The 25,828-nt window shown below is 42.1% G+C and overlaps 1 protein-coding gene and 1 long non-coding RNA gene across 2 annotated transcripts in view; both read right to left on the minus strand.

Annotated features, from left to right (window-relative positions):
- Positions 1–16,705: 16,705 nt before the first annotated feature.
- Positions 16,706–20,059, minus strand: LOC105499833 (zinc finger protein 25-like). Its single transcript, XM_011772641.3, has one exon. It carries the CDS (start codon positions 19,943–19,945, stop codon positions 18,839–18,841), a length of 1,107 nt encoding a protein of 368 aa, XP_011770943.2. The 5' UTR covers positions 19,946–20,059; the 3' UTR covers positions 16,706–18,838.
- A 3,862-nt stretch (positions 20,060–23,921) lies between these two features.
- The window catches only part of LOC112423326 (uncharacterized), a 28,436-nt gene continuing 26,529 nt past the window's right edge, over positions 23,922–25,828 (minus strand). The window contains exon 5 of the long non-coding RNA XR_011608057.1: positions 23,922–24,005. This is a non-coding gene — a long non-coding RNA (uncharacterized lncRNA). The remainder of the gene's footprint in view (positions 24,006–25,828) is intronic.

Consider the following 25,828-nt stretch of genomic DNA (forward strand, 5'->3'; position numbering starts at 1 on the left):
TTTTTTTTTTTTGAGACGGAGTCTCGCTCTGTCACCCAGGCTGGAGGGCAGTGGCGCAATCTTGGCTCACTGCAAGCTGCAGCTTCTGGGTTCACGCCATTCTCCTGCCTCAGCCTCCTGGTTAGCTGGGACTACAGGTCATCTGATCTGCCTTTTTTTTTTTTTAATTGAGATTAATTTATACTTTGTTATTACTATTTTTTCTTTTTTTACAGAGAGGGTCTCATTCTGTCTCCCAGGCTAAAACATAGTTATTCATAGCTCATTGCAGCCTCAAACCACCTTGGCTTTGTAACAGTAGGTCCTCAATCACCTGTCTCATCTTCTATGGATGTTGGTTTACTTCAGCTTTCTAATTATTTGGAGGTCAGCTTAGCTCAGTGGTTAGCACAAGTTGATAATAAATGCTTAAGCATGAGGGTGCAAAGAAAGGGGTAGGGAGGTGCAAGACTCTCAGCTTCAAATGCCCAGTCCCCTGCTCATCTGCTCCCACCCCTGTCTAGCCTCTGCATCTAAGCCCAACTACATGACTCCTCTCCTTAAAAGCTCTCTTGGATTTTTCCTATCCTTTCTGCTCTGCTCTATCCTCGGGTCAGTGGATCCACCCATCTTCCTTTGTGCTGGGCAGATGCCACAGCTTTCTGCTTTCTGGCTGGACAAGCCAAGGGGGGCAGGTGTGTGTGTGTATAGAAGATGCCTCCCTAAACCTTGGTCTTTTGCCTCATGTCTGGCACATTCAGCCTTTGCTGACATCTCCCCAGAAATACCAGCCTCACCAGCATCTGCCAAATGGGGTAGCAGGGGTCTGTCTGGAGCTTGGGTGGGATTCTCACATGACTACGAATACACATGCACACCCTGGGCTTCCACATCTGCATTTGTTGGTTGGCTCTTCACACCTGAGTCTAAGACAGGTCAATGGTGAGTGGCTGGATTTGCAAGCGTGTGTATTTCAGGGCAGGGTGTCAGCTGGAGCAGTCTGAGAAGAAGTTGTCAAGGGAAGCTAAAGAGGAGGCAGTCAGTAATGTCTCTCTTGACCTGTTGCACTCTCCAAATTTTACTGTCCTTTCCTAGGCCTGATCTAGAGGGCTGTCTAGTCTAGGTGAGACAAGTCTGGATAGATCTACTGCCAGCCCCATGGGGTCAGAACTAGAAGAGAAGGATGGGGACTGTGGGATTCCAGAGGAATGGCAAGGAGGGCTTGCTGGAGGAATGGGTTTTTTTTTCAGCTGAGTTATTTTTTCTCTGTAGCTCAGTGCAGTGGCACAATCACTGCTCACTGCAGCCTTGACCTTCCATGCTCAATTGATCCTCCTGCTTCAGGCTGGGACTACAGGCACATGCCACTGCACACGGCTAATTTTTGTATTTTTTTGTAGAGATGGGGTTATACCATGTTGTTCAGGCTGGTCTTGAACTCCTGGGTTCAAGTAATCCTCCTGTCTTGGCCTCTCCGAGTGCTGGAATTATAGGCATGAGCCACCTCATCTGACCTGACCTGAGTTCTGAAGTGTGAATAGGAGTTGGGCAGGTGAAGAAGGGAAAAAAGGGCCTTCTAGACAGAAATATTTATCAAAGATAGAGAGAAGTAGGCAGGAGCTGATTAGGGCAGGGTCTTTTAATGTCAGGCTGGGTGCAGGAATTTCTCACAAGGCCAGTGTGGAACCATGGAGAATATGTGAGCAAGGGAGGCCATGATTAGAGCTTGATCTCTCAGGGGCAAGAGTAGGGGACAGTTTGGTTCTTGGGTGAGGGAATCAGGAGAGTTCCAGTGTCATGGGGGGTCAGGAGAGTCAAGCCCCACAGGAGCTCATCTGTACCTGTCCCCTCGCGCCAGAGTTCGTGGAGGACCTCCTGATGTTCTGGAGGGTCAGATAAGTCCTGGGACACAGTGACTTACAGTGTGAGGTACAGACCAGCACAGAGAGGTTACCACCACATGCTCTGCTCAGATGATCACAGCGCTGACCTCATCTCCAGCCTCCTGCCATCACCTTCCCAGTTCTGATAGTCCTGCGTTCCATGGCAGCCAGGAGCTGCATATTAAAATAATAAATCAGCGCCATCCCTTCTCTCCTCAAAACCCTCTCGTAGCTCTTCTTTGCTCTTAGACTAAAACTCAGAGTCTCCCATAACTCAGAAGGCCCAGAGTGGCCCAGCCTCTGTGGCCTCTTGCCTTCCCCAACCACTCCAACCTCACTGCTGTTTCTCTCCCTCCTTGAGATCTGTGTACCTGCTGTTTCTTCTGCATGGAATTCACTTCCTGTCTTAGCTCTAGGATCTCAGTTCAGAAAGGCCTCCTCAACTTCCTGCCTCTCAGGATTCCCCTGTCACATGACCCCTGCACTAGCCATAGTGTCCCTATAACTAAATTGGGACAGATTCAGAAGGGGCTTTATTGAGCCTTCTATGCTCAAGAGACTCAGGCCAAGCCCAGCCCTGGTCCCTGCTCTCATGAGACCATGGGCGTAGGGGTCATTTTGGGGATTATCTTGGCACTGGGTCCTGTGGGATGGTGTCACCTCCAGCCTCCAGGGACCCATCCTAACCATGGGTCCCTATGTGTTTAATACATTTAAAAGGAATATATACAGCTCTTAAGAAACCAGGATAGATTTAATTGATCTGCCGACCTTAGCCCCCCAAAGCAAAGGAGGTGGAAATGGGCAGATTGAAGGCAGAGGCAGAGATGAGTGCTGACAGCTGGGTTTGGGGATGAGGAGTCTGAGGCACCTCTGGAGTCTGGAGACTCTAGTCCCACTATTTAAAGAGTACCATCCCCTCCATAGGAGCTTGAATCTCTTCTCCAGCTGTTGTCAAGGAACTTTGGCCATGTCATGGTCCCTGCCACCTCTCCACCTTCTGTCCCCACGGGCGACTTCCCAAACCTAGCACACCATTGGCGTTATCCTGTGGGCATTTAACCTGGCCTGACAGACATCAGGATCTCTTAGAATTATGAAATGTCCAGATTATAGACTCTCCCTCTTTGCCATCTCCAAACCCCTGATAAATGAGGAGCGTTAACTGACCTATCACATGTTTTCCTGTAACATGCTGTGCCTCCTATCTTGAGGTCATTACCACACACTCATCACCTTTGCTGACTTTCCTTTTTCTGCTCTCCTAGATTGTGACTTTCTTGAGGACAAGAAACTCAGGAAATGTACATTTAGTGATGCATTGATTAGACAAATATTTATTGCACATCTGCTGCATGCTAAACAATGAAGACTGCAATGTCCTAGAAGGCATCTTCTTCTACTATGAATTAATGATTAAATGGGTGGATGACTGAAAAAATGAAGCAAGGGGAAATGTTTGCTGCTGCTTAGAGGGAACAGAAGAATATCGAGACTAAATTGGAAAGTCTATGAGGTAGTAGTCAAATCAATCTTTTCCTCTAATCTATCCTTAGGACCTAGCACTGTGCCTGGCACATTTTAAACAGTCCGTAGATAATTATTGGAAGGTATATTGGTGGATGAAGTATGTCATTGAATGATTGCATTTGCCTTCAGAACTAACTGTAAAACTTTGCAGATTTCCAAGCACGTTGCTATGTATGGCCTTATTTTCTTTCCATTCTACTTTAGATGTGAGGTAAGTAGGCCAGACTGTGACCCCCATTTTACAAGTAAAGAAAATCACAGATGCTCTGTAATTTGTGCTCAAAGATACCAGTCAGGTACTGTAGAGGGATCACACAAATATAAGCTTCTGACTCAAAATTCAGTAACCCAGGCTTTTCACTAACCCGGGCTGTTTAAGTAGGTTGGAATGACTGGGGTCCATCCACTCATCCATTCACCGACCAGTCAATCTACCTTGTCATCTTAATTCGTGGTATATGGAGAGCTTCATTAACTTCTGAGCTTGCCCTTGGTCTGATTGCATAAGAGAGCCCCAAGTGGAACCCAGCACTTATATTATTCTGCTAGGTGATGGTCCATGGGCAAGCGTTGGTAGCCCCCAGCCTCTCTCTGTAATGGTGGCTTCTGCATTTTATACTGGTTTTCCCCCACTGTATCCCTTTGTACATTTGTGACCTTCTTGCCCTCCTGCCCTTATGCTGCTCCTCCATCTGAAGTACCCTCTGCCACAGCCATTTGTCAAAATCTTGCCAATTATTTGAGACTCCTCCATGAAGACTTTCTAGATCTAGCCAGAAGTAATCTCCTTTCCTCTAAGCTTCCTACTTTGCTTTTTAGCTATTTATAGCATGTCTTTTCTCAGGCCCTTAGACTAAGTTCCCAAGGACAGAGTCCCACAATGCCAGATCTCAGAAGAAGCTGGTTGACTAAATGAATCTTTAAAGTGAGTGTCTATTTGTATCTGCTATAGAGGTAATATATAGTCAATATAGAAAAAGCATAGAAAAATGAATCAGAACATGATTAAAATCATCTCTGATCCCACTATTTAGAAAGTGCCATTCTTTGTGGTCCATTATTTTTCCAGCTGTATATACATATATTCATGTCTAAACAGAATCATAAGGGTGTCCATTTTCTATATGAACTTCCCCTATCTCGCTTCATGAAAATATAAGCTCCTTGAAAGTTAACACTTTCTTTTCATGTGCATTCTCCATGATGCCTGAATTTAAGCCAGATGTTAGGTAAATTTCTGTAGAGTTGCTGTACAGGAATCCAGCCATTATTGACACCCCAAATTGCTGTCTCTTCTCTCTGTTCTCTGGAAATACTTATCTGACTTCAAATATGGGACAGCTCAGTTAAACATACAGAACATTTATGTTAAACATACAGAACATTTACCCTACCCTCTTCAGCTGCTGTGCCAGGCACCAGGCTACATAATAATTCTGACATGTCCCTGCACTAGGATCCAATAAGGTAAGTCAGCTATATAAAGAGACCATATATATATATATATTTATATATATATATTTATATATATATAAATATATATATTGTGTGTATGTATATTATATATATATAGTGTTTGTGTGTGTGTATATATATATATCTCAAGACGGTGGTAAAAGAGGATGCTATAACTATATATATAATAAATGTAACTATGGAGTGCTCTCTAAATACCAAGACCAACCTTACAGCTAATTTGTACTATCTCATTTGATTATAAAAACAACCTTGTGAGGCAGGTGCTGTTATTATCCTCATTTGGTAGATGGGGGAACTGAGGCATGAAGAAGTGAAGAGCTTGCCCAAAAACAGGTTGAACACGGGGGAGCTGGGATGCAAATTCAAGTAGTTGGTCTTCAGACCCTGTGATCTTATGCAGCATGCAATAGTCCTCCTTATGAAAGCATGGAGGACCATAACATATTGAATTAGGAAAAAATCATAGTATATGTGGTACGTTATATAAATATCTGGTCAGAATTCATACATAAGTGCAAGGAAAGGCATAGCAAGAGATCAGACTGGGGAGAAGTGCATATAACAGGCCAGGAAGGGCCTTGTGTGTCAGGCTCAATAAATTAGGTTTTATCCTGAGGGACAGTAGAAAACATTGGAGGGGTTTGAGCAAAATAATTATATAGTCAGATTGAGAAGTTAGAAATTTCATCCTGGTAGCCATTTGATGGATGGCTGGAAGGAAGGAAGCCTGAAGGTAGGGATACCTATTAAGGGGCCTACTGAATAGTCTTCATTTGCTTCTTGAGATCCCCTTTCCCACCTGCTGTCCCCAGGAAGGCTGACTTGTATGATTTGTTTCATTTAAGCATCCTTGGGTGTTTGGTTGAGGTCAACCTGTGTGAGACACCTACAAAAAATTGGTGGGTAGAAGGAGAATGAGGTTGGGAATTTACTCTCTTGAAAACTTCCATCCTGGGTTGTGCATTGGCAGTGGCTGGGTTATTCTAGTAAAGGCTATAGTTCCTATCTGGCAGCTATATGGTAGCCCTTTCCTACAGCTCTGGATTTTTTGGGTTTTATAATACTCCATCCCCCACCATCCCTTGTGCCTTCAGGCCTAGGGTGGTGACAGTTCTTTGCTGTTGTTGATCTTGGAGTACTTTGTTGCTCATTATTGGTTTGCCTTAAAACTGCCCAAGCCTTTGTGAACGCTCCTTTCATTAAACACTTCCCAATGACCTTCCTGAGTATGTCTCCTCTTCTCTGGTGAGACTCTGACTGGCACAGAACCATTTGCAATAGCCCCTGAGAGAGATATAAAGCTTTGCATTAATTAAGCATTTTAGAGATCAAAAAGGCCGTGAGTATTTGTGATTATTTCCCAGGCCCACTCAGCAAGACTTGATGTGTGACAATCACCCATGAATGCTGCAACAACTAGTGGCAAGGTTGGTTAAAGTAAACATCACTACATTTCCCAGTTCTTTTTGCCCAGGCAGTGAGCTCATCTCATGTAATGTCTGCTTTCTCCATGGCAAGAAAAAGACCATTTGCAAACTCATTGGAAACTTTCTCTGGGCTTCAGCAAATAATCTTCTGGGGGTCAGCTGGTGCCGTAGAATCAGAAGGTCGGTTAGCCACTTGGGAGATGTTACCAAGATGGCTGGTGATGAGAAGAGCTGCTTCTTTTCTTTTCTTTTTTCTTTTTTTTAGACGGAGTCTCTCTCTGTCACCCAGTCTGGAGTGCAGTGGCACAATCTCAGCTCACTGCAAGCTCTGCCTCCTGGGTTCATGCCATTCTCCTGCCTCAGCCTCCCAAGTAGCTGGGAATACAGGCACCAGCCACCATGCCCGGCTAATTTTTTTGTATTTTTAGTAGAGACAGGATTTCACTGTGTTAGCCAGGATAGTCTCGATCTCCTGACCTTGTGATCCGCCTGCTTCGGCCTCCCAAAGTGCTGAGATTACAGGCATGAGCCGCTGCACCCGGCCGAGCTGCTTATTTTCATAATGACCTTCAGGAATTAAATAAAAATACAGTGAGTGCCTGGATTAGGAGGAACAAGCCGATTAAAAGCACAACATGCCTTCGGGATTTTTCATTTCTTTTCCAGGAGGCTGAAAGGCGTCAGTGGCCACCGAGGCAGGATGGCAGTCTACCCAGAATCACTGATGAAGGCTGATCCTCTCTCGGCTTTTGTGGGGCAGTTGAGGGAATTTGAGCCTATTGAATATTTCATGAGTTGTAGTCCACGGGGGAGAACAGAAAAAGGTGAAAATGCAATCCCTGTGTTTCTTTATGATTCCAACACAAAACCAAGCTATCCAGGGTGGGAGGGAGGCAGGTGCTGGAGTCAGCTTACTGCTGGAAGGCATGGTACACCAATTCTCCCACTTTAATATCTGCTGTTTCATTTTATATTCATCATGTCAGCATAATCTGCCTTTATGGGAATCATCTTGGTTCCCGACCAAATGCGTTTAGTCCCCCTTTTGCTTTAAGATGGATTGAAATATGACTTGAAGACTTAATGAAATGTTTATATGGAAGGAGTAGGGGAAGAAAAAAGGGAAGATGCAATTGGAAAATCAATCAGCAGAGAACTTCAATAGTTGGTTTTGGTCATGCTACTGTTTTATTCACCTGTTTTTAAGGGACACAGGACTGGTTTTCTGACCAAGTGTACTCTACTAGTTCTGAATAAAATGTGCACAGTATCACCAAGCATTCAAAGCCCTTAAGCCCTTAACTCTGTCTAAACTACATTTATTTTTATTTATTTATTTATTCTGAGACAGAGTCTCACTCTGTCACCCGGGCTGGAGTGCAGTGACGCCATCTCGGCTCATAGCAACCTCTGCCTCCCGGGTTCAAGCAATTCTTCTGCCTCAGCCCCCCGAGTAGCTGGAACTACAGGTGTGTGCCACCACACCTGGCTAATTTTTGCATTTTTAGTAGAGGCAGGGTTTCACCATATTGGTCTGGCTGGTCTCGAACTCCTGACCTTGTGATCCGCCCACCTTGGCCTCCCAAAGTGCTGGGATTACAGGCATGAGCCACCGTACCCAGCCCTGAACTACATTTCTAACCTGGCATTCTGCTCCACTCCAACATACACACACAGCTTCATGCCCCTGAGATGGCCAGCTGATCTCTATGCCTTCTCCTCCTTTCCTCTGAGGGACATCAGTATGTCCATCTTCTACATTGCTCCTACCACCACCTTTTGGAAGTAGTTCTTGGCTGCAACCTAGGAGAGTCTTTTCCCACCTTTGAGTTTTCAATAGACCTTTACTTTTTCTTTTTTTTTTTAATTCTCTGATGAAATGTAACACTCTTCGAATTTTACTTTTTAGTCCCTCCAGCATTTTATTATGAATGTGTGTAAGTAAGTGTGTTACTGAGTCACTGAAATATATGTAAATACAAAAATATATATATACCAAATCACTGAAATATATATACATGTGCATTAAGCATTTTAAATATGAAAAAGGGCATGAGTATTTGAAATATATATACATACACATATATCTATATGTATTTCAGTGATTCAGTAATTATTTACTGAGCATGTATTATGTGCCAAGCACTTTCCAAAGTGTTTGAGAGATGGCAGGAAATAAGACATGCAAGGTTTCTGCTCTCCTTGAGAGAGAGACAATAAATACATGTTCAAGGAAATGTAGAGCATAAATTTCTTTCTTTCTTTCATTTTATTTTATTTTATTTTATTTTTATTTTTGAGACATGGTCTCACTCTGTTGCCCAAGCCAGAGTGCAGTGGCATGATCTCCACTCCCTGAAACCTGTACTTTCCAGGTTCAAGCAATTATTGTGCCTCCGCCTCCTGAGTCATGGCTGGGATTACAGGCACATGCCACCATGCCCAGTTAATTTTTGCATTTTTGGTAGAGATGGGCTTTCACCATGTTAGCCAGACTGGTCTCAAATGCACGGCTTTAAGTGATCTGCCTGCCTCGGCCTCCCAAAGTGCTGAGATTATAGGCGTGGGCCACCGCACCAGGCCTGAATTTCTAATCGTGATAACTGCTATCGAAAGTTTTTGTAAAAGGTATATAATAAAGATTGGATGTGCGTGAAGAGGACTACTTCAGCTAGAGTGGACAGGGTTAGTTTCTCTAAGCAGGTATCATTTGGACTGAGAGACAAACACTGAGAAGAAGCCAGCTTGCAGGTTCTTGGAGGAGAGTGCTAGGAGTGTTGGGCAGAAAATACTCATGCCCTGGGACAAGTGGGAGTCTGGCCTGTTTCAGGAATAGTTTTAAGTCCTGCAGGGATAGAGTATATGATGAAGGGGTGATGGCAGGAGATAGTCCCAATAACACACAGTCACCTGGATCTTGGTAAATGGAGAGCGTGCATGCGTGTGGACAGTAACATGAGAGAAGAGACAGTGGGCTGGGTAGAATATCCACTGCCAAATGGCTATGAGTTCCCTGAAGGCAAGGCTATGTCTCATTTAACCCCATATTCTGAGCTACTGAGCTGCCTGGAATTGAGTAGGTGTTTGATAAATATGTTGAATAAATAAACAAATGCATGAATAAACGAATAATGAGTGAATGAATGAGCACGGCCTTCTGCTTCTGCTAAAGCAGTTTTCCCTTTAACATTTCATACCCCTCCTCTCTTGTCTTCAACAACAGTTTCTTTTCTTTGTAATAAAGTAAGTCTGGAGTTACTCTCTGTAATTAAATATTTACTGTGTTTCACACACTGTTATTATCATTTAACATTTACTCTCTGCTGACTGTGCACTCATCACTGTAGCAAACAAAGAGCTCAATCTAGTTTTGGTCCATGGGCTAATTTAGTCAAGAAAAAGGAGATGTTAAGTGCAACTGGCATAGTAGAAATTGCATGGACTGGAAATCCACTCGTTCTAGCTAGGTACAAATTCACCAGTGAACTTAAACAAGTCACTAACCTTCTGCAACCTTCTGCTTTCTCATCTGAACAAGGAAAAGGGAAGCCTCTTTAATAGTGAGATTTCAGGCACTGGCTGGAGACAGTGCTAGAAGTGAGGACCTCAGATTTCCACAAGCACCCCTCTGTTCATTCCGCCTTCATCTATGCCAGGCTGTGTCAACCAGATGTAGCCTACCTTGGAGCTTTTTCTCTGGCACCACTCCAGGGACACTCAGCATATGGAGTGCCTGCTTAGCCAGCAGCACGTGGAACTACAGAATTAGACGCTGTTATTTCTAGTCTAGCTCTCAGCCCTGGGTTCCCTGAAACTCTGGTTTTGGGCTTTGATGCACTGAGAGAAAAACGAACCAGGCCATTTACCATAATGTCTTCACCTCGCCTTGGCCCAGCTGGTTGTCTGCCAGGGAAGCTACTGCCAAGGCCTTGGGTGCTGAGGCTGGGAGGGGGTCAGTGGGGCAGCAGATCACCCCAGCCTGGGATGAAGAGAAGGTGCTGAGAGGAGACCTGCTGTTCAAATTGGTCACCCAGCCAGTCCCTCCCCCTGGGCACTACAGCGGGTTTGCAGGGCCCTTTGGGGCTTGTGCTCTAAGTGCTGACAAACCTTTGTGATTGTCTGAAGGCCTGTTCAACTCTTCCAGCTGCAAGGGAAGCCCAAACATGTGTTCACTTGGCCTAATAACTTACTATGTTCTCACCACTTTGTCTTTTACTTGGAATGAGTAGGAGGCCATGGAAAAACTGTAAACGGAGGACTTAGTGATGTGAGATGACTTTTGCTTGGCAGGATTCCTCTGGCTCCTGATTGAGAATAGAATGGACAAGTGGAAGAAGAGAGTCAGGTTAAGAAGCCCTTACTGGATGAGAAGTGGGAGAGAAAGCAAACTGTCAAAGATGGCTCACAGTTTTTGTTTTTTATTCTTTTCAGAGCAGTTGAAGGATGAATTAGATTCTGTTCCTATCAGTAATGATGACGATGATAATAAATCAATACCTAACTTAAAAATTCATAGCTAACATTTTTTAGCCCTTATTAAGTGCTAAACACCTCCTAAGGATTTTTGATTGTGAACCTTAAGGAGGGAAAGTCTATTGGACATGGGTGATATAAGAATAATTCAGTAGGCCGGGCACAGTGGCCCACACCTGTAATCCCAGCACTTTGGGAGGCCAAGCCAGGTGGATCATGAGGTCAGGAGTTCGAGACCATCCTGGCTAACATGGTGAAACCCCTGTCTCTACTAAAAATACAAAAAATTAGCTGGGCGTGGTGGCAGGTGCCTGTAGTCCCAGCTACTTGGGAGGCTGAGGCAGGAGAATGGCGTGAACCTGGGAGGCGGAGCTTGCAGCAAGCCAAGATTGCACCACTGCACTCCAGCCTGGTCGACAGAGGAAGACTCTGTCAAAAAAAAAAAAAGAATAATTCAGTAGAATTGGGTGATGAGTAGGTGATTTGGTGGTATCATCTCCCCTTCTTTTCAAGATGATTCTTTTTCATTTCGTGTCACCAGATATGATGGGCCCTGCAGTGGGACATGGGGAGAGCTGATTGGATAAGAGGCTGTAACTCAGTTTGCTTATCAGTCCTCGTTATGTGTGTGTGTTTGCGTGTGTGTGTGTGTGAATGCACTTGAGGCCTTTGGGGACTGTAGGAATACTGTCCAAGGTCATAGCTGTCTCAGGAGGGAGGAGCCAAGATTCTAAGCCTCCAACACTACTAAGGCTACTTGTCTACTGATGGACACTATAAAGGCTATTTGTCTCCTATTTGTCCCCCTTGAGTGCATATGTAACAATCCTCCAAGAACTCCACCACCCTTCTCTTGTATTCATCCATAAGATGCACTGATAGGCCTTGTCTTTCTAGGATATTTGCAGGTACACACCCCTTTAGTCGAGGGGACTGTGGAACAATTGTACAATCCCTTGTGATGACACTTTTGGCACCTTATGCCATCACCCTTTTTCACTAATAAAAAGGTATGACACATTGAACAAAAATACTATTCAAATGATAATCATTTTAAAACTATTTACAGAAGGAAAACTAGCATAGAGATAAGAGTAAGAAACTTCAAGTCAGGAGATTGAATTTTATAATTTACTAGAAAGTCCTCAACCCCACTGGCTATATGAGAATGTTGGGATGGGGCAGTAGCTTTGCAAGTATTTTTTAGCCAAGGAAACCTTTGTGCCAACATTCTCTTGCTTGGGAGTACACTATATAACTTACAAAAAAATGGAGCTGCTCTCGTGGAAGCAAGAGGAACACGGTCAGGGCAAACCTCTTGCCAAGCTCCTTTCCTGTGCAAGATGACCCTGAGCTACCTCAGCTGAGCTGGTGCCTTTTTGGGCCTTTCTGGCTGTGAGGTTTGGACATGAGTACTTCCAGCTCAACTTCTAAAGAATCTACACTCTCAACTCCCACTCCTTTCATGGATTTCTTTCCTTTGTCTTCTTCTAGTTCCATAGCCTCAAAAGAATGAAAGCATATTATCCTTAGTTTTAGTCGACTATCAGAGTAGAATGAATTACCTGATCATGCATGGTGTATTAAAAAGGGGCTCAGGCAGATCTGGGTGCAAACCCTGCCTCCACTACTCTGTTACTTTAGGTGAATCTTGGTCACAGTTGACCCATCTATAAATGAAAGTGATGATCCCTGGCTCATGGACTTGATGTGAGGAAAGGCATCCTGGCAAAAAACAGGTGCCTCTGAGCTCCTGATTATGTGGGTTCTCTTCCTCCCTGCAGCACCAAGACCAGGTGTACAGCTCACCCAGTGCCTCAGGTCTTGTCTTGCAGAGATGTCTGGCATGGTGGCGGACATCTTGCTGGTGCACTGGAGACAGCAGTGGCTGGAGAATAGCACCTTGTACTTCCACGTCTCCATGAGCAGCTCCAGGCAGCTGGCCCAAGTCACCGCCCCCACTCTCCAAGAGCCCTCAGAGATTGTTGAGGAGCAGATGCACATCCTCCACATATCTGTGATTGTAAGTGAGTGGGGGATGTGATTGGGGTCAGGGATTGGGTTGGGGAGAAATGGGTGGAGAGATGGAGGGGGTGGGGGGTTGTCCACAGACAGAGGGAAAGAGCCAAGCTCAAGAGGTTAAAATGAGAAACAGAAAATCAAATGGATTCTGTGGTGTCACTTGGACTGATGCATACCCATCCATCATCTGTCAGCTGTGACAAACTTCAGAGAAGAAAATAAGGGGTCTCCAATGCCTTGGCCTTCTGGCTGACATCTCTGGGAATATATCTGTCATGAGCTTGGACTGCTTTGCTTAGGGCTAAGGTTCAGTGCTTCAGAATACAACTGGCCATTCCAAGAATGACTGAACAAATGAAACTGGAATAAAACCAGAATGGGCTGCCCTTTCCTAAGCGCCCTTGATGTGTCAGGTGTTTTAACCCTCACAACAACTGCATGATGGCCCTTGGAGCTGGGGGTATGTAGCCATTGTGGTGTTCCACAGAGGCCCCTCCATAACTCCCACTTTATAGTTGTGAATACTGTGGCAGAGGGCAAAGAAACTTACCCAACCAAGGTCACATAGCCAGTGAAAGATGAAGCTACTCTTGAGTGTTCAAATCTGAGCATATCTGGCTACCAAGCCTGAACTATGTTCCCTACACCCTGTACCTCTCCAAGTCTGTTGGAGTGATAGGCTTGGTCTTAGCTCTCCTTCCAACTTGTTACACAAGGTGCTGACCTACTTTACAGGGACAATTAAGTGAGCAAAGGAAGGCGGTGACCCGAGTGAAGGTGAAGCAGAGCTGCATTAAACACACATTTGGAGTTACTTTTTCTATCGTACACAGGAGGGTCCATCTCAGTCCAAATAGAATGGCAGATCAGGCTAAATGTGGTAACCACATTCCAGAGGCTTATCACGATAGCCAACTAACCCTTGAATATTTATTCTTTCTATCAATGTACCTTAAGATCAGAAGTTACTTTTCATAACCATTGTACTGCTTGTCTTTGGGCAATAGGAAAAGGTTTGGAAGGAAGATGGGGCTCTTAGAGTGAATCATTGATACAAGCTAGCTTTTGATACACGTTTTGGTATATCAAAGATACACTTTTTGGTGGCAATGTCTGATTTATTTGTAACATCTTGGAGAAGATTGGAATCTCTTTTTCTTTCTGTATCAGGCCAGGACAATAGGAGAAAAGGGACGGCAGATCTGTAGAGAATGAGAAGGTGACTTGTTTAGGGTTTCCTGCCCTTGTGAGGTAGGGGCTCAAGGATTAGATTTAATCCCTCCATTTGCAGTGAAAGGAAGAAAACTCACTTTCCCACCCTCATCCTGGAGGTTACTTATGTTATTTGCAGACCCCAACTTCTGCCTCTCTGTTGAATACACTTCTTATGCAGGTTGCCCTTACTGTTGTACATTACCAATGGGAGAAAGATCCAAGGCTCTGGAAAGGACAGTGACAGTTGTCCTACATTGGCTAGTTCCAAGACCCTGAGGGAATCACCAAGTCAGTAATTAGGCAATTTCCTTTTCTTTCTTTTTTTCTTTTCTTTTTTTGAGATGGAGTCTTGCTCTGTTGCCCAGGCTGGAGTGCAATGGCATGATCTCGACTCACTGCCAGCTCCATCTCCCAGGTTTAAGTGATTCTCCTGCCTAAGACTCCTGAGTAACTTACAGGTGCCCGCCACCACACCCAGCTAATTTTTGTATTTTTAGTAGAGGCAGGGATTTCACCATGTTGGTCAGGCTGGCCTCAAACTCCTGAACTCAGGTGATCCACCTGCATTGGCCTCCCAAAGTGCTGTGATTATAGGTGTGAGCCACCACGCCCGGCCAGTAATTTCTTAAACTTTTATTTTTAGCAACTCCACATACATGAGAACTCTCATAATGTCCTAGTCAATAAAAAGAAAAGTTATTGAAGTTATAGATATTGCACCCAGGGATCCAGATCAAATCTTAAGGAAGGAAGAAGCTTAGAGGAGAACTTCACCCTGCCACTCTCTCATTGGAATTCCCTTCAAACAACGTGTGAGGTGTCAGCCCCATTTGAAGAACTAGTTTATATATCAGAGCATGGCCTGAAAGTCAAGTCATCATGGCATCAATTCTGGTCTTTTTTTTTTTTTTTTTTTTTTTTTTTTTTTTTTTAATAGAGACAAGGCCTCACTATATTGCCCAGGTTGGTCGTGAATTCCTGGGCTTAAATGATCCTCTCTCCTTGGCCATCCAAAGTGCTGGGATTACAGGTGTGAGCCACTGTGCCTCACCAGTTTTGGTCTTATAGATGACTAAGTGTTTTGGGGAGGGTATTTCAGGTGATGTGCAATTGCTCTATTCCTCTTAGACATCCCAGAATCTGGTCACAACCTCCTTTTTTCCACTACTCTTTTTCTATATGCACATTAAACCTGTTCTCCGCTATTTCCCAGTCTATCAGCCCCTTTATGGTGTCAGTGCTTCCTGATCTATCACTTACAACAGGGCTTATACTGGCATTCTCAGATCTTTGTTTTTCTTCCACACCTGTCTTTTCTATCCCCATTGTTGGACCTGTGTTCATTGTCTCCACTGAGCTACTGAGTGCCATTCCATAACACTGTGCTGACTGACTCTATTACAGATTTATGAGCTCCAGTCACAGCTTGGCTCTCAATCCTATCCTGAAACCTTTTTATTCTCTTCTGGTTGACTGCCATTCATTTTTTTCTACAGCAGCCATTCCAGACTTTCATTCTCTTCAAACTTGTTACTCCACCCCACCTTATAAACTCAATAAGGAATTTACCTTTTATGTCTCAATTTATCTGTAGTCTTTACCAGTCCTCACCACATTCCCTGCTATTTCAGAGGCAGGTCTCTGGGCATATACATATATATTTTGTCTGTTCCTAGTGACTCTTTGTAAATATGTTCAGGTTTTCTCCATCCTAAGATAAAAATTCCTTTAAGCTTATCTCTTCTTCAGACTCTCTGTGCCTTTTTTTTCTTTACCATCAAACTACCACAACAGTCTTTCTTCTACTCCTTTCGTCATTGTGAGCCACTATAGCCAAGCTTTGTGTCCACCATCCCAATGAAAGGCTCTCATTTGTGATGACTTGCTTGCAGAACTCAGCAGCCTCCTTTTGTTCTCACACTGTTTCATCTTGTCACAACATTTGACATCATTTGGACCTCTTTCCTTCCCTGACTGTATGCTATCTCTGGATGAGTTTACCTACTCTGGTGATTTCATTTAGGAACTTTGTCTGTGTGTATAGTGATGAGTCTCTTATCAGAATCTGTAACTACCTATCGTATGAGCTTTTCCCCAAGGTTCAAACTTGTATTTCCAAATGACTACTCTCCTTTTCCATTTTGCAGAAATGTATCCAAATTTGCACGTAATGTATCCAAAACTGAGCTTATACAACCACTATGGAGAATGGTTCGGAGAACTAAAAATAGAGCTACTGTACAGTCCAGCACTCCTAGGTATATACCTAAAAGAAAGGAAATCAGTATATTGAAGAGATATCTGGACTCCCATGTTTATTGCAGCACTGTTCACAATAGTCAAGATTTGGAAGCAACCTAAGTGTCCATCAACAGATGAATGAACAAAGAAGACGTGGGCTGAGTACAGTGGCTCATGCCTGTAATCCTAGTACTTTGAGAGGCTGAGGTGGGCAGATCACTTGAGGTCAGGAATTCAAGACCAGCCCAGCCAACATGGAGAAACCCCATCTCTACTAAAAATACAAAACCTAGCCAGGTATGGTGGTGCATGCCTGTAGTCCCAGCTACTTGGAAGGCTGAGGCACAAGAATTGCTTCAATTTAATTTAGACAGTGTTAATTTCATATTTTACTGCTACATTCCATCAAGAAATTTCTTGTTTTGATGTTATGACAAGTCAGCAAGTAAAAAACACATTTCTTTGAAAAAATACTTCTAAGCTCAGGCTCTTAACATATAAATATAATGCACAAAATAAATATACTGCAAAAAAAAACCTACCCACCTACAAATTGCTGTATGCATCATTTCTGAAACATGTAATATTTATAAAAGCATAACTCTACATTGCTTTTATTTTCAGTTCTAAGTAAAAGAAAAACTTACTTTGTAAAGTGCTAGATCATAGGCTCAAGGGCATAAGGTGTCTGTCACAACTACTCAACTCTGCTGGGGTAGTGCAAAGACAGCCACAGGTCAAACATAAACAGATGTTTTTGTTTGTATTCGTGTTTTCAACACTTTATTTATGGACACTGAAATTTGAATATCATATAATTTTCATGTGTCACAATATTCTTTGATTTTTTTTCAACCATTTAGAAATATAAAATCATTCTTAGCTTGCAGGATACAAAAATGGGTAGTGGGCTAGATCTGTCTAATAGACCATCATTTGTCAAACCCTGACTTAGCATAGTCAGGATCTGCCCCTAAATCACTTCTAGGAAAACAAACAACAAACAACCAAATCAAGGCACTGGCAGCAAGAAGGTGGGGGATGAATGTTGGGTAGCCAACTTTTTTTTTTTTTTTGCAGCGTAATTCACAAAATACAAATAATGATGATAATAACCTCTAACATATAGCTCTTGTGTCTCAGACACTATTCTAAGTGCTTTGAAAATTTCAACTCATTTAGACCTCAAAGCAATCCTAAGATGTTGTCACTATCACTACTCTTTTATGGGAAGGGAAATGAGGCACACAGAGTAGCATACCCCAGGCTGGAATTGGGGCCCAGGCAGCAGGAGTACAGAGTTCACACCCTTAACTATGTCATGTTGCTTCTATGAGGAAGAAAATGTTGGTGAAGAACACTTAGGACTCTCAGACAAAATACAAATGCAGATAGCTCTGCTCCCTGCTCACACATCAACAGTAAGATACATAATACTTCTTACATTACACTATTTGTTTTCACTGTATAGATTGTAATAAATATTACTGTTTTTAGCTGTTTAAAAACAGCTCAGGCTTTTGCTATATATAAATGTGTCCCTAACGCAAAACTTGGCTGACATTTGAAAATTTTACAAAAACATTTTAACTTCTTTTTGAAGGATTAGTTTAGTACCCCTGTCTATATCCATTTACAAACACTAAAAAATAGGAGAAAAAGAAGCCTTAGAATTTAAAAGGAATACTATACTTACAATACAAATATTAACAAGAGTCACTAGTGAGACTTAATGTGCAACATCTTCATACACATAATAGTCACTGAACTAAGGTTACATATTCCATATGTACAATTATGGATGGATTCCACATGCATGTTGAACATCCGTAAGTTACATGTTATAGCACACTCACATACAAAGTCCTATATACTAAAAGACATTTAATGTATGTTTAATGATGTTGCCTGATAATTTGTGCTTTTTAAAAGCTTCATATATGTAGACATTTGCAGGTTTCCTTTTAAAATAGAACAATCTTGGCATCAGATCGGCGACATGATTTCTAGTATAACTGTTTCCCTCAGTACAAATTATTTGAATTTTTGTTGAACACCTCCCAAATATTTAAAATATCTATCCAAGTACCAGTGATCTGACATTGAATGAAACAGCAATTCTTAATAAAGGTTTCTATATCTACCACTGTCTTTGCAGTTATCCCTTTGAATTCTCTAGTATATGAGCTCCAATTGTGTAAAGAGATTTCTGGATACTCAAGGAGCTTCTCACTCTTGAACTTTTGGATGTCTACAGCTGGCTGCCCTGACAGAAAATGTACTGACATTCGTTTTACTTACAGGAGTTCTCTCCTGTGTGATTTCTATGTTGCAAAACAAAAGTATGACTTCTGAAAGGCTTCCCTCCTGTTTTACAATTTGCATGACTTCTGCCATTTATGTTATCTGGGATTTAGAAAAGTCTACAATATGATAAAATTTTCTCCCAAATAAATGTACAGAATTTCTCTCTATGTATTTGCTGATACACAGAAAGAGCAAAGATTGTAGCTGAAAATTTCCCTATATTGATGTGATTCATAAGGTGTACCTCTTGTGTGAATTATCTGATTGTTCTGAAGGATGAATTCAGTCAAGAGAATTTCTCAACTCATCTTGCTTCTCAGCCTTCCTCTTCTTCGTGTGTGTCTTCTGATGTGCAGTGAGTTGTGACTTCTGGATAAAGGTTTCCCCACACTCTTGGCACTCATAGGGCTTCTCCCCTGTGTGTTTTCTCTGATGTATAATAAAATGTGACTTCCGAAAAAAGGACTTCTCACATTCCTTGCATGCATAGGGCTTCTCTCCTGTGTGAGTCCTTTGATGTAATCTGAGGACGGAATTCACAGAGAAAGATTTGCCACATTCTGTGCATTCATAGGGCTTCTCCCCTGTGTGTTTTCTCTGATGTTTAGTGAGGTCTGATTTATAGTAAAAGGTTTTCCCACATTTATTACATTCAAAGGGTTTCTCCCCTGTGTGAGTTCGCTGATGTACTGTGAGGGCTGACTTCTGGTAGAAGCATTTCCTACATTCCTTACATTCATAGGGTTTCTCTCCTGTGTGAGTTCTCTGATGAGTTCTGAGGTGTGAATTCCTAGAGAAGAATTTCCCACATTCCTTACATTTATAGGGTTTCTCCCCTGTGTGTGTTCTCTGATGTACTGTGAGGTGTGACTTCTGGGAAAAGGCTTTCCCACACTCCTTACACTCATAGGGTTTCTCCCCTGTGTGTGTTTTCTGATGTACCATAAGGTATGCCTTCACATAGAAGAATTTCCCACATCCAGTACATTCAAAAGGTTTCTCCCCTGTGTGTGTTTTCTGATGTTCTATGAGATGTGGTTTCTGGTAGGAGGATTTCTCACACTGATTACATTCGTAGGGTTTCTCTTCTGCATGGGTTCTCAGATGTCTACTGAGAGATGATAGGTGGTAAAATATTTTCTCACATTCTTTACACTCGTAGGTTTTATCTCTCGTGTAAATTTTCTGATGTCTTGTGAGGTCTTCATTTTTGGAGAAAGAGTTCCCACATTTGTCACAGTCATAGGATTTGCCCTTTGAGTGAGTATGCTGATGTACTATGAGGGCAGACTTCTGACAGAAGAACTTCCCACATTCCTTACATTCATAGGCTTTCTCTGTGGTACGAGTTTTCTGATGTTTAACTTTCCTAGACAGAAAGTTCCACATTCACTAATGTGTAAGACTTTTAAGGCTTTTTCCCCCCACTAGGTGTATTTTCCAAGTACCTCTGAGGACTGATTTCTAGAGATGCTCTCATATTTATTGGTTCCATAGGGTTTCTCCACTGTGAACATTCTCTGACCTGCACTGTAGTTTAACACTTAGTAAGGTGAATCTGCATCTGCATTCTATTCACAGGGTCTCTCAATTGCCTGCTTTCTGTTTTGTGTAATAAAGACTCCCTTTATTATTTAATTCAGAAGAGTAAAAAGACTACTTCAAAGTTTCAGTCTCCTGATCCTGCACAAAGTTTCTATGAAAAGGGGTATTCCCATTTGGATTATATTCATCGGGATTTGCTGTGCAGTGTTAGTTTTCTCATAGTTAGTATTAACTAGTGTCCTCCCATTTCAGTAACTCCTTCAAGACTCTTGCTTACAAATCTTTAATCTTAAACATTAATTCTTGAACTTGCCTTGAATTTCCAGCTTGGCTTTCCCGGTATCTTGATTCTAGATCATGAATACTCCATAGGTCTTCTACAAGGGAATCAAAAATTTAATACTTTATAAACATGAACACATTAATATTGTCATAGCATTGATTCTTAGGCTTCAGGTCTATTTCTCATAATGAAAGAACCTCAAATGCAAATTTCCTCTAGCCCATTGCTTTGGAAAAATAAACTAAAACAAACACTAAAAACTGCTGTCACACAAAGAAGAAGGAATCTAGTTGTAGACCCATGTACTCTGACATTTTTACAAATATGACCTTAAGAGCCTGGAGGCAAAAGTTAACGACAAAAACAAAACAAACAAACAAACAAAAAACTGGGAGCGGAGAACACAGGACATTTGAAGTGTTGCTGAACAAGAGTGTGGGAAGTATAGAGAATGCTGTGAGCCCCTTAAAGACCATGAACAGTAAGCAGGTTAAGCAAAACTACTGGACAACAGTGTTCCCTGGAATTACATGGAAGACTAAACTGGAAGAAGGAGCTGAAGTATACTGAAGTATAGGTCTTTATTCCCTCAAACCTAGATTACTGTGCTAGGATTGCTAGTATTTAGCAGACAAACTTCTACTTTATTTCCTCTTCATCTATCTACAGCAATCTATGTGTCAATACTAAAGGGACTTTCTCAGAACATCAGTTTCCTCAGGCTTAGAGGAAGAGTCCTGTAGCTTGGGCTTTCACTCTCCATCTAGCTGGCTTTGTTTTCAGGACAGGAAGATGGAGGACCACATATATCCAAAAGGAAAGATTTTCTTAAAAGCATCAGGATAAGCCATCTATATGAGGGATGAATTCCTAGTTGTAACACCAGAGATTTTCAATCCTGAACATATCCTGACCACCAAATCCTGCACTTCTAAAGCACTTGTTACTTATGACTCAGCACTAGTCTTGAATTTCGATTTCATCTCTTGCTTTCTCCATCTCTGCTTCCAATTTACTACAGGATCTTTAAAGGTTCAGTTATTAAACATCTTTCTAGAATCTTTAGTGACCTTCATATTTATGCATCTTTAAATCCATGAAAGCAAGTGAAAGATTATCAGTAGAGGCTTGGGGTTGGAATTTCATAGCAATGGTGGGGAATACATAAGAAAAGTCACTTGACAGGGACTTATGCAACGTTAACTCAGATACACATGACATAAGATCATATGTATGGGCCGGGAATGGTGGCTCATGCCTATAATCCCAGCACTTTGGGAGGCCAAGGTGGGTGGATCACATGAGGTCAGGAGTTCGGGACCAGCCTGATCAACATGGTGAAACTCTACCTCTACTAAAAATATAAAAATTAGCTGGGCGTGGTGGCAGGCACCTATAATCCCAGCTACTCAAGAGGCTGAGGCAGAAGAATCACTTGAACTGGGGAGGTGGAGGTTGCAGTGAGCTGAGATCACAACACTGCACCCCAGCCTGGGCAACAGAGTACAACTCCATCTCAAAAAAAAAAAAAAAAGAATAAATCTTATGTTTGGAAAACATTTAAGAGCAGAGTAAAATGGAGATTAACAGGTGTCTTGGGACCACAAGGAGAAATAAGTTGCATAGGCAGGAGAGGGCCAGACTAGTTCTTGACAGAAAATTCATTTAAATGAATATTACTAATACCTCCTTACTCTTGTAAGATTTTTATTTTGTCTAAATGACTTAATACTAAATGACTTAATACTGAGTCAGTATTAGTCATACCATGCAGGCTTCTGGCAATGTACATATGCTGCATTACACAGCTACTGTGGGAATTTAAATTAACAATTTTTGTTTTGGCCTAACAAGGAAGGAAGTAGAATAAGCAGAACTATCTTATAAGAAGGTAAAAATACAGGATCAGAATATAAACAGGGCAAAGATGCTGGAGAGGTCAATTTTAGGAGTCCTCATCATAAAAACCAGTGCATTGGCCTTAAGAATGGATGAGCTCTTACAGGACTTACTAAAAAGCACAGAGCAGAAAGTAGAGAGTGTCTGTCTGTTGTTAATTATTTTATATATGTTTTATTTCTTTTTTTCATGAACATGAGTCTCACTATGATCCACCCACTTTGGCCTCCCAAAGTGCTGGGATTATAGCCGTGAGCCACCATGCCCGGCCAGTCTCTTGTTAATTAATATTCTTTCTTTCAACAACTATCTAGTGAGCAACTACTATGTACTAGGCATTGTTCCTGATACTGGCAACACATCTGTGCACAAGTTAGGAAATACATGACAAACATTTAAGGAGGCAGGATGAGATTGTTGTAGTGTTATCTAAATAAGGTGCAGTAGATTTTAGGGGGGATAAGGAGTGCTTTGTGGGAAGGATAAACACTGCATAGCAGGAAGTAGCAACTCTGAAATGAAAGAATTGATGAGCGGCATAACGATTTCTAATCTGAGCTCAGAGTTTAAAGAAAAAATGGGAAGTTAAAATTGGTGCCAAAATAACTGAGGTATTTTGTTGTTAATAAAAGGAGGGAGATGCCATTTAAAAACGTTATAAGGGCCGGGCGCGGTGGCTCAAGCCTGTAATCCCAGCACTTTGGGAGGCCGAGGCGGGCGGATCACAAGGTCAGGAGATCGAGACCACAGTGAAACCCCGTCTCTACTAAAAAAATACAAAAAATTAGCCGGGCGCGGTGGCGGGCGCCTGTAGTCCTAGCTACTCAGGAGACTGAGGCAGGAGAATGCCGTGAACCCAGAAGGCGGAGCTTGCAGTGAGCCGAGATCGCGCCACTGCACTCCAGCCTGGGCAACAGCGTGAGACTCCGTCTCAAAAAAAAAAAAAAAAAAAAGTTATAAGTCAGATTTACAAACACTTTATAGTTGCATACTCTAATGGCAGGGAGTAACTGGTGATTCTAGAGAAAAAGACAAAAAAACTCTTACAAGGGTAAGGAGGGATTAGAGTTTGTATATAGGAAAGAGAAGTAAATCTATTTAAAACATGTCTAGCAAAGGAGAGAATTTAAGTGGAGAGAACAAAAATTGGAGGTATGACTTAGGTTTTTTAAACATGTGCAAATCAAGTGTCCTTAATCGTTGCCAAAACTATAAGGCATTTATAAAGAGACTGCCAAGGCCGGGCATGGTGGCTCACGCCTGTAATCCCAACACTTTGGGAGGCCGAGGAGGGTGAATCACCTGAGGTCTGGAGTTCGAGATGAGCCTGACCAACATGAAGAAATCCCGTCTCTACTAAAATTACCAAATGAGCCAGGCATGGTGGTGTATGTCTGTAATCCCAGCTACTCAGGAGGCTGAGGCAGGAGAATCGCTTGAACCTGGGAGGTGGAGGTTGCGGTGAGCTGAGATGGCAACATTGGACTCCAGCCTGGACAACAAGAGTGAAACTCTGTTTCAAAAAAAAAAAAAAAAAAAGTGAGAGATTGCCGAAAAATATATTTCAGAAGGCAAGAGGCACCAACCACTCACCAGTAACATGGGATATAATTTCTTCTAACTCACAGGGCAAGACCCGATGTGGAAATTCTACTTCTAATATCCACGGCTCTTTTCCTTGCTTCAACTTGAAGACCGCATTTGGTTTATTCACATGGTAACCTATGAATGAAAATATGAAGGAAATGATACAAATTGCTTGGAATTTAGGGACTGTGAAAGATGAGGAAGTGGAGTTTCAGGAAAATGATGAAGGTTGCAGTTAGGCTTGGCAAATTTAGATTCTTTCAGTGGGGAGACAGGGACACAAATATTTTTTCTAGTACCCAAAATGGATTTATTAACTTCAACCTCTGAATCATAGCTAATGTCAATCATTCAACCCTATAGGGACCTCTTACATTGCAGCAACCAAGAAGGGAGATGCAAACTAGCGGGATTTACACCTGCAGAAGTTTTCCTCACCCACTGAGACCAGGTGACTATAGTTTTCCAGCATCACATCCTTATACAGAGTCCTCTGAGCAAAGGTCAGTAACTTCCATTCCTCCTTGGTGAATTCCACAATAACATCCTTTAATGTCACGGGTCACTGGAATAACAAACTTCAGTTCAATCTAAAGTAACCAGAATAGATAGCATACCATTGAAAAGACATGTGAGCTAGCTCTTAGTGTACTAACTGCAAAGTTCACTCTGGAGAGTTAGAATATGTGCCATGCTGTACCCTGCTTTATTCATAGAAGGAATATTTGTTCAGTACATATTTACTGAATTCCCACTCCATGCCTGGAACTCTACTGAAGATACAAAGAAGAAAAAAAAAAACGAGTGTCACATGCTGCATAATGACATTTCAGTTAATGACAGAATCCATATATGATGAAGATCCTGTAAGAAAATGCAGTATTTTTATTGTCTGTTTTCTATGTTTAGATACATAAATTCTTACCATTGTGTCACAAATTGCCTACAGTGTTCAGTACAGTAACATACTATATAGGTTTGTAACCTAGGAGCAAAGGGCGACACCACATAGCCTGGGTGTGCAGTCAGCTATACTATCTAGGCTTGTGTAGGGACATTCTATGATGTTTGCATGATGAAGTCACCTAATGATACCTTTCTCAGAACATATCCCCGTCACTAAGTGACACATGACTCTATTCCTGTGATCAAGGAGCTTATATTTTGCCAGGGAGACAAAGGTGAAAATGCTAAAACACAGTATGTGAAGCAGGTGCCATGATAGAAACATGTACACAATATGAGACAAATGCTAAAACACAGTATGTGAAGCAGGTGCCATGATAGAAACATGTACACAATATGAGACTATCACAAATGGGGGTAATTATTTGCATTTCATATTGTCATGTTAGATTTTATTAGGTGGTCAAACTGACTAACTTTAGGAATAAAGAAAACACAATTGGCAAAGGCATGGATGCATAGAAATGGCAAGTTTAGGAAACCACATGTAACTTGGTAGGTATGATATCTACAGTGGGTATATACCTATAGTAGGTATATACCTTGGTAGGTACATACCTATGGTAGGGCATAGGACCAAGATTAGTTAGAAGGTTACAGTGTAAAGTCAAGGGTCAGGACAAGAAGAAATTCTGAATCTGTCTTTTGGATCAGTAAAGTATATTTTGCATACACACTTAACAAATAAATCTCTGCTTATTAATATATTACATACATTTGCATGCATTAATGTTTATTAAGAATTAAGGGGGTGGATGTGGTGGCTCAGGCCTGTAACACCAGCTACTTGAGAGGGTGATATGGGAGAATCTCATGAACCTGGGAAGTCAAGGCTGCAGTAAGACACAGCGAAACTCTACCTTAAAAAAAAAAAAAAAAAATTAGGCTGGGTGCAGTGGCCCACGCCTGTAATTCCACCACTTTTAGAGGTTGAAGCAGGTGGATAACCTGAAGGCAGGAGTTTGAGACCAGCCTGGCCAACATGGCAAAAC

This window comes from Macaca nemestrina, chromosome 9 (assembly GCF_043159975.1).
Source record: "Macaca nemestrina isolate mMacNem1 chromosome 9, mMacNem.hap1, whole genome shotgun sequence".
Classification (NCBI taxonomy): Eukaryota; Metazoa; Chordata; class Mammalia; order Primates; family Cercopithecidae; genus Macaca; species Macaca nemestrina.